General features: G+C 49.8%; 1 protein-coding gene across 1 annotated transcript in view; it reads right to left on the bottom strand.

Moving 5' to 3' along the window:
• The window catches only part of igf2bp1 (insulin-like growth factor 2 mRNA binding protein 1), a 42293-nt gene extending 33824 nt beyond the window's left edge, over positions 1 to 8469 (bottom strand). The window contains exons 1-2 of the mRNA XM_069177339.1: positions 7691 to 8469; positions 6436 to 6496 (exon numbers count right to left, since the gene is read on the bottom strand). Coding sequence (XP_069033440.1) covers positions 6436 to 6496; positions 7691 to 7865 — 236 coding nt within the window. The 5' untranslated portion in view covers positions 7866 to 8469. The remainder of the gene's footprint in view (positions 1 to 6435; positions 6497 to 7690) is intronic.
• Positions 8470 to 10060: the final 1591 nt, after the last annotated feature.

Here is a 10060-nt window from a genome sequence, read left to right as displayed (position 1 = left end):
AAAGAGACAGGACACTTTTACCCCTTCACCTACATAAGACTCCATGTCTCTCAGATGTCCCCTCTCCTCTTTCCCTCCCCTTCCTCCTCTCCTCCTCCCCCTCCTCTCCTCCTCCTTCCCTTCCTCTCCTCTCCTCCTCCTCCCCTTCCTCTCCCCTCCTCTCCTCCTCCTCCTCAATGAGTCTTTACGTTGTCCCCGGCGCTGCATCGTCTGTTGCTCCTCTCGGTGTTGATCATCTTCAGGTTAGTTAATAATAGTTAACTAGTTATAGTTAATAACTAATGAAGTGAAGTGAGTGTGATGAGGTCGGTTTAAAGACGACATCCATCACCGCTTAAAGACCCGAAGGCACAAAACACCGATTCAGAACCACAAACGTCCTCAGAGAGCGCCAACAATAGTCCACTCTTCTGTAATCTGCAGTCACTATATATAATTATAAATAATAATATCTAGATATATAAATACATAGATATAAAACTATCAGGATGATGTAATAAAAGTCCTACACCGAGCTGAAGCTTTCCACGTCAGCTGTTCTACCGGTTCTGGTTCTCCTCTACAGAACTACAGGACAGGACCAGCCCCACCCGGGTGGAAGGAGGAGGTCATGTGATGAAGTTGGTGCAGGGAGGAGGTCGGGGAGGATGGATGGAACAAACCCCGGACTTGGACTGGGCCGAGATTTATTGTAATTGACTTACATTACTTTAAATATTTAACTTAAGTAACGTAGGAAGTAACTTAATGATATGTACATAATTATTACCCTATAGAGAGAGAGTACCAGAGAGGACCAGGAGCATGGGTGTGGGCGAACGAGCAGGAGGGCGGCCCCTCCCCCTCCCCCTCCCCCAACTGACTGCAGGTGCTACTGCAAGACGATTGGTCGCACCCCCATATTCCCTCCGCCCACTGCCCCCCCCTCCTCCAGCCAGGAGGAGGAATCAAACCAGACCTGCCAGCCTCATCACCCCCTCCCCCCCACCCCCCTCTCCACACACACACACACACACACACACACACACACACACACACACACACACACACACACACACACACACACACACACACACAGAGCAGTATGGACCACAGCAGTCAGACAACCTGATGTGTATATGTATGGAGGTAAATATCAGCATGTCCTCTGAAGACAGAGCATGTCCTCTGAAGACGGAGCATGTCTCCTGAACACAGAGCATGTCCTCTGAAGACAGAGCATGTCCTCTGAAGACGGAGCATGTCCCTGAAGATGGAGCATGTCCCTGAAGACGGAGCATGTCTCCTGAACACAGAGCATGTCCTCTGAACACAGAGCATGTCTCCTGAACACAGAGCATGTCCTCTGAACACAGAGCATGTCTCCTGAACACAGAGCATGTCTCCTGAACACAGAGCATGTCCTCTGAACACAGAGCATGTCTCCTGAACACAGAGCATGTGGAGGTGTAACACCAGGTCCACTATCTGGAGCTCTCACACTAACATGTGACAGGAAGTGGGCGGGGCCTAAACCAGCAACTATAAGCAGCTGTAAAATTGCCATAAATGGATTAATTTACTGCAAAAATATAACATTTGAATCACGTGCCATAACGACTGCACTGTTCGAGATGTGGGACGAGTCCAGGAGACCTCCCCATAATGCAACTCTCCCCCCTTCAAAATCAACACAGGAGGGACGTTTTTAAACCTTATTTACAGAAAAAGAAAAAAAAAATATATTTTTATATTCAATTAAAAAAAAAGAAGGTAAATGTAAAGAGTAAATGAGGTGTGACGATGGAGCCGGTTTTCACAAGTTTAGATGGCAGATGACAAGCGAACGTCTTCACCTGTTCTCCATCACCTTTCAGAGCACCGTCCAATCAGATCGAAGCTGACCGAAGACCTGTGCTACACACAATCTTAAAATAAGCGTGTATCTATACAAGAGTGTCTCCTGAAGATTAATCTGACTGTGAAAAGATTATTTCTGATTTTAAAAAATATTGTCAATTTAATTTGTGCTGTTTTTTTTGTTTTGTTTTGTTTTTAGATCCTGCACATTTAAGCCTCCTTCAGCTTTTAAAAGTTAAAAATGTTAATTGTCTTTCGTAGGACTGCTCACAGCTCAGACCGACGGACACCTGTGACGAGTGTCGGACTCCTTCGATGAATCACTGCAGGTTCGTCATGGAGACAGTGGAGAGTTAGTGGAGCTCATGAGTTTCTTGGGTTTTTTTTGTGGTTAAACTGAAAAGCATCTTTCCAGTCAGATGTGGACTGAATTACAAAGTTGTGACTATAACTGAAGCCTGAAACCTCCTGAATCCTCAGGTTCAAATACATCATTACAGACCGTGAGGAAAGATGTAGACTGAGGTTTCATCTGAAGTGATGTCAGTCTGTCAGACGTCTCTTTCTACAATTCAAACCGCACTTTGTTGTTTTGGTTTTTTTTTATCAAATAAAGGATCTTTAACCAGTCGAGTGATGATGACCGCTCTGTGGACTCTGAACCAGCGTCTGATTCAAACCACAGAAAAATGTCAGCGCGATGATGTGAAAGTGTGGAGAGCCTCGATGTGACAGAAGCTGCCGTTGGAACGAGGACCGGACCCAGCGGTGCCGCTCGGTGTGATGGTCTGATCACCGACCGACGGAGGAGCGCTCAGCACACATCCACTCCTGTTGTGAGCATCGATGCTCCGCAGGGCACCTTTCATGGTCTTCTACAGAAATACTGGTCCGTCAGCATGCTGCACGAACTGGAACACACCAGGATTAACTCCACAGAACTGCCGACATAAAGCACCGACGCTTCTTTATTTAATAACCACAAGAATCCAACTCAATATTTTGTTTTTTCAATGCAAAAATTAAAGAAAAGGTGAATTTCTTCAGCAGCTCGACAACAAAAAGGAAAACACATTAACGTCTTTGGACTTTTATCGTCTTGCTGAAAATGTTTGTGAATGAAGTCATTGGTGGAATCAGACAGAAAAAAAACACCAACCCCCCCAATCTACACAACCCCCCAATCTACACAACTCACCAATCTACACAACCCCCCAATCTACACAACCCCCCAATCTACACAACTCACCAATCTACACAACCCCCCAATCTACACAACTCACCAATCTACACAACCCCCCAATCTACACAACCCCCCCAATCTACACAAACCCCCCAATCTACACAACTCACCAATCTACACAACCCCCCAATCTACACAACTCACCAATCTACACAACCCCCCAATCTACACAACTCACCAATCTACACAACCCCCCAATCTACACAACCCCCCCAATCTACACAACCCCCCAATCTACACAACCCCCCAATCTACACAACCCCCCCAATCTACACAACTCACCAATCTACACAACCCCCCAATCTACACAACCCCCCAATCTACACAACCCCCCAATCTACACAACTCACCAATCTACACAGTGTGGACTACAAAACAATAAAAATACGTGTTAAGAAAATAGAAAAGTTTCTGTGCATGTTGTGAAAATCCTGCAGGACAATATTCTCATTCAGAGCACTGCTGGCTAAATATAACTACTAGATACGGTAACTATGGGAGAAATTCTTCTTGTCAACACGCACAACAAACACAACACACACCTGCCTCCATCATCAAAACACTTCGCACACTCACTCTGCATTAAACACAAATGTTTGAAGGGGGAGGGGCCAATTCTGAGATTTAAAAAGTTCAATTAACACAATTACAACAAATCTAAAGAAAGAAAAATACAAAACATGCTCCCCCAACAATAACAACAACTCTGTGAATAAAATCTAATTTATTTTAAAACTGAATTAAATTAGATCTGATGGGAAAATACATGAGACCAAACAACATGATCAAAATGTGTTCCTGTTCCTACAATCTGAATGAGAACACATTAAAAAACAGGTCGTTTTATTCCAGAATGGAACAAAAACATTTGAAATTGAATTAAGAATTAAAAGAGAAATATAAAGTTGAGTTCCTACACACAGTCAGGGGCTCCGGGCCAGAAGGCCTTCAGCACTTGGACAGACAGAAGTGAACCCTGGATCATCTTCCCCCCCCAATATAAAACACACACCTCCATTTTCAAACCAACTGCATCAGAGGCTACTTTGGGGCGTAGAAACACACAGACAGGTGTTAGTGGGACACCTCAGAGCTGCAGCACACACACACACACACACCACACACACACACACACACACACACACACACACACACACACACACACACACACACACACACACACAGCTCCTCACCCGGAAATCAAAATATTCACGTATTTATTAAGTCACATGACGTCTCAACTCAGACTGATGTTACAGAATAGATGACCCACTGACCCCTGTTGGATTTAAAATCTATAAAAAAAATAATAATAATTTGTATTACACTGTAATGAACTAACATGTCACAGCGTGGAGCCGAGCAGGTGTTAACAGGAATATTAAATAAATATTTAGGACAGAGTTTAGGTGATTGGACTCCTCTGGCTGACAAACGGCCATTTTAAAACTGGGTTGAACAACTGTCCGTCACGGGAACCTGCTCGTCCCGTTTCACTTCAACACGCACGTGAAGCGGCCAGCTGTGAGCGGGCCGCGGGGCGCGAGGAAGACGGGGGACGGTGGGAGAGAGGAGCACCAGCAGCTCCGCAGCTCCTCTCCACTCGGAGCTGCGCCATTTTTGCCCTCCCTGCCTCGCGTGGAGCGACTCTCCTCCTGCGTGGACGCGCCACGTGCCGCGGAGCCACGGAGGGCCTCGGCTCGCTGCCGGTGGCCCCTGCTCACACACCACCGGTCACCGTGACGCCTCCTGGAGTAATCCACGGAGAAAGGTGCGGGGGCACGAGAACAACCCCCCCTCCCGACCGCGGAGCCTGCAGCCCGCTGCCATGTTGCTTCTTCCTGAGTTTCACAACCAGCTCCTCGGCCTCGCAGCTCAACGCCATTAATGTGCAAACACACCAGCCTGCTGCTGCTTCGTGCTCCCAGCCATGTTGCGGTGTTTTCTGCAGCCCCCCCCCAAAAAAAAAAAAAAAAAAAAAAAACCCTCAATTGAATTATTTGACCACATTAGCAGATTCTGGTCAACAGTGATCACAGCAGAGTGGAGCTTCGTTTGAAGCCAACAGGACCACCAGAGGGACGACGCCACCTCACAGGCCATTTTGGTCATGGGACGCACACACATGTGGCCAAATGGCGGAACATGGAGTCACCTCGTATCTGTGCCAAAGGTCACAGTGATGGGGCTGCAGCAGACCCCATAATACTAATGAAGCAGGTCAGGTCTGTCTGAGCAGCTCTGAGACCAGTTTCACCCTGAACCCAAATTTAACAACAACAAAGACCATCAGAGCTGCAGGTCGGCTGCATTACCACCACAGATCTCAGCTTACAATGAAGCAAACTGCGTTTTAATTTGAAAATACCTCCACCTAAATCCCATTTTAATTTTACATTATGTAACAAAATAATTTAAAAAAAATGTTTTAATTGTTTTTAATGCTGTAACCACGAAACTAAAAACACACAACTGGTTTTATTTTTTTTTTCAAAAAGACAATAATGATTTAACTGAGGCTTTATGTGCAATTAATTGTACTTTTCTTTCCCCTCAAAGCAATTAAAACTACATAAACCTCAAAATTTTGTGTGGAAGTATTTAATAACGCCCCCCCCCTTAAAAAAAAAAAAAAAAAACACAACAACATAATCAAATAAATCAAATCGTGAGCACTCTGCATGTCACGTGAAGAAGGTCCTGCCCAGAAGAGAGTCGACCAAACAGAAATACACTAAGCAACTGCAGTCCAGAGCCACAGCATGGGAATAATACACATAAATAAATATCATGAACGCATGATGAACTCTCGGTTCACCAGTTGTCAGCTACACTTTATAAATGCGTATTTAAATGTAGATAAAGGAGCAGCAGGCTGACTCGGGTCAGTTACAGGACGTGCTTCCACCCTAATGTGATGACTCTGCAAAGAATATGATGGGATTCACTGCAGCTCCTCCAGCGGGCAGAGAGAGCCGCAGAGCCGGGCAGAGAGAGCCGCAGAGCCGGGCAGAGAGAGCCGCAGAGCCGGGCAGAGAGAGCCGCAGAGCCGGGCAGAGAGAGCCGCAGAGCCGGGCCCGGAGCACGGCACGCCGGGGGTGCTCGCTTCCACAGCAATGGCGGACAAAAGTTGAGAGGCTCCACACAGTCACGCCGAGCAGCGGTACCACCACGAGCCTCGGTACCACCACGAGCCTCCAACCGGGCCGTGGTGAACACGAGGAGGGCGGCGGGCCAACGTCCCCATTCAACACGTTAATCAATCAGAGTGATCAGCTCGAGCTAACTGTGAGGGGGCTGGTGATGCAACACATGGGGGAGGGGGGAGAGGGGTGTTTACGTGCGGGTCGTACCTCTGCTTCTTCGGGACCGAGTGCTCCACCTCCATCCGCTTCCCCTGGAGCTCAACTTTACCTGCAAAACAAAAGGACTGGATGAAGCTCGGAGCTCAGCGAGCGACATGCTAACTGTTTACGAGCAGCGAGGCCTCCGGGGCCCGGGGGGGCTTCAGGGGACCCGGGGGGCTTCAGGGGACCCGGGGGGGCTTCATCAACCCGGGGGGGCTTCATCAACCCGGGGGGGGTCTTCAGGGGACCCGGGGGGGCTTCAGGGGACCCGGGGGGGCTTCATCAACCCGGGGGGGGTCTTCAGGGGACCCGGGGGGGCTTCAGGGGACCCGGGGGGCTTCATCAACCCGGGGGGGGGGGGGGCTTCAACAACCCGGGGGGGCTTCAGGGGACCCGGGGGGGCTTTAAAGCGTTCAACAGACACCAGGCTCGGTTCTGAGGGCCCAAAACGAGACTTCGGGTACTACCGTGAGGCCCGCCACTGCCGGCCCCCCACAAGGAGCCCGTTGGACCCTCAGACTCTGGAGGAACACAGCGGACGTATCCATCCCGTCCTCTGACCGGAACCAGTGTTTGGACCTCGGATGCTGCATTAGGGAGTTTCTGGGGGCTCATTTTGAAGGAGCTCCCGGAGACCTGCCTCTCTGAACGGTACATGAAGGAGAAGTGAGCTCCACGGAGGAGGAACCGGGCCTTCACGATGGTACCGGCGCTGATCGTCGGTCCTTTTGGACCGGTGCTGCTGAGGCCTGTTTTGGTTGGTAGGGAACACAGCCTTTATATATTTGTCCATCTTGTTCATAGTGGACTGGTTGGGGGGGGGGGGGGTATTACAGGAGAGTACTGATGGACACACAGAACCCGACCGTGTCGGAACCGGTACAATCGCACGTGTTAAATAGCGACAGTGTAAAGTGAAGCTGACCGTCGGCCACCGGCTCCGGTTCACTGTAAAGCTTTACGTTTCCACTCCGCGTGTCCCCCCTCCTCCCCCTCCTCCCCCACAAAAGTTGAACGGCTCCCCTGGGTGTGGAGCTCTCCACGCACCGCGATTCATTAAGCCAGCATCAATAAAATAATGGCGTGGATTTATTTTGGTCCGACACGTTGGTGTGGATGGACCGGGAGAGAAACCGGGACACACCGCGGACCGTGGGCATGCAGCCGGGTCTCTACACCGGCGTCTCCAGCCTCCTCACACCGAATGAATGAAACTAAAGGGGGAGGAGGGGGGGGGGGTCAGTAGTCCACCTTAACTCACCAGAAAGCGTCTCGATCGCCTTCATGGCCCACTGATCGTCCGGACAATCCACAAACGCGTACCCGGTTTTCATGAGAAACTGTCCGGAGTACGGGATCTTGTGTTCGTCAAAGGTTTTCCCCAAATCCTCGGCAGTCACGCTGTCGCCTAGATTCCCAATGTACAGCTTGTGCATGGTGGAAATTATTTTTCCCGAGTCCCAAAAACACGAAAAACAAAAACAAAAACAAAAACAAAAACAAAAACAAAAACAAAGCCCGGAATAACTGAAGCCAGCAAAAAAAGTTTCTCCCCGAATTTGAGTGGCAGCGCAACAAGATCCTGACGAGCAGAAAGTGGAAATCAGGCGAAATAGCTGCAAAGATCTTCTTCTTTTTTTCTTCTTTTTTCAATTAAAAAAATAAAAAGTATTAGAATGGATCGAATGTACAAATTTCGGCTGCAAATTAAAATACAAAAACGAAATTAGAAAAGTAGCAGCGCGTTGTATTTGTGTGTAAATCCAGTAGACGTGCAGCAGAACGAGTCCTGGACTTGCAGGCGGCTCCAGCACACGAAGAAAGCAGCAGCCTGTAGGCTCGGTGTCGCTCTGAGGAGGAGGAGGAGGAGGTGGGCGGAGGTGGGCGGAGGTGGGCTGTGGTGGAAGAGTGGGAAAAACTATGGCGGGATCAGATCGAGAGAAATGTTTTCCCCTCGCTCTCTCTCTCGCTCTGCCGGTGGAGGGGTGACGCCGCCCCTCCACCGGCTCCAATTCACGGTTTTCCTTTTTTTTGTTTGCAAAGCGGAAACCACGTGGTCCGTAGGTTGGAGAGCGGAAGGGGCGGGGCATCCCGCTCATCATTCACCAGATGAGCGCGTGTGGAGGGCTACGTGTGCGCGCGCATGGTCAACACAAGCAGACTCCTAATTCCGTTCCGTGCTGCACGAGGCCGCCGGTGTTACCGGGAGACACACATCCGCAATAATGCACTTCTGCTCGTGCAAGGGCGGAAATTAGGCTACGTAGGCACGGCACGGTAATGGAGGCGACCCTCCGAAGGCCTCTCCGGCCGAAAGAGTCCCGCTTTTAAATAAGAAGGCGCCGCCGGCTCGTCCTCCGGCTAGCGCCCCGCCGAGGCCCGTTCCCGCCCTCTGGGGGACTGTGGCGGTCAGGACGTTACGTCAGTGACCGATGGCGAGCTTCAGGCTGGTTGTAACATCCCGGGCCTCTACAGGCTCCAGGGGCCACAGCGGCGCTGCCTGAAGCCTCCCCCTCCCAGACATTAGCCACCGCCCGGATCCCCCATTAACTGAAACAACGGACGATCCGCTGCAGCGGGCGGTGGGAGCGGGGCGGCCGGCGGTGGGAGCGGGCCGGCCGGGGACATGTGCAGCTTGTTGGCGCTGAGCTGCACCGCCCCTCTGCTCGAGGACACTCCGTTGACCGGTGAGGTCACGGAGTGTCCTCCGTCCAACCTGAGCGGCGGGGCCTCCGCCGGGCACGCGCGTTAGCTGCCATCCGTCTTAGTACGTTGTAGTGTGTGTGTGTGTGTGTGTGTGTGTGGGTGGAGGGGGGGTGGAGGAAACTACAGTATGACTACAGCAGCACGCGCCTTTCTGCATGTATGGAGGCTTCTCAAAATGGAGGCAGCGCCTGGTGCTCAGGGTCACGGCGGCTCTGCGGTTCGGTGTGAACCGGGACCTGCTGCTGTTGGCCGTGCGGGGCTCGTGCCTCCGTGAGAGGCGGTAGACTGTCGCCGTGCTGTGAACACGCCCGGAGGAGACGTGGCACTCTTTGGCTGGCCTGCAATAGAAAATGGCTCCTGTGCACAAAATGGATCCAAATCCTGAAAGTGCTGCTCAGTGACTGTTGAAGCATCAGAGAAGAAACATCTGATTCAGAGGAACACCAGAAGAAACATCTGATTCAGAGGAACACCAGAAGAAACATCTGATCAGAACAGGAACTTTCTCATCTGCATGTCCCAGCCGATCAGCTGATGTCAATTCATTCCTCTTTTTATTTTAACTTCTGTCCACTGAAGCTTTGTTGTGGGTTTTTTCTGTTACATCCGACAGTTTAAAGATAAATTCAGGACATGATTTAAATATTTGTGTATTGGTCCTTGCAGCCTGTTCAGGAACCCAGAAGATCACAATGAACACATGTGTGGTGTTAAATCATGACGTGTTGAATCATGACGTGTTGAATCATGACGTGTTAAATCATGACGTGTTGAATTATGACGTGTTGAATCATGACGTGTTAAATCATGACGTGTTGAATTATGACGTATTAAATCATGACGTGTTAAATCATGACGTGTTGAATTATGACGTGTTGAATCATGACGTGTTGAATTATGACGTGTTGAATCATGACGTGTTAAA

Source organism: Embiotoca jacksoni, unplaced genomic scaffold (assembly GCF_022577435.1).
Source record: "Embiotoca jacksoni isolate LCO1_2020_lvr unplaced genomic scaffold, fEmbJac1.0.p SCAF_71, whole genome shotgun sequence".
Lineage (NCBI taxonomy): Eukaryota > Metazoa > Chordata > Actinopteri > Embiotocidae > Embiotoca > Embiotoca jacksoni.
Note: the sequence above shows the minus strand (reverse complement) of the source record. Positions and strands in the feature narration are given on the sequence as shown.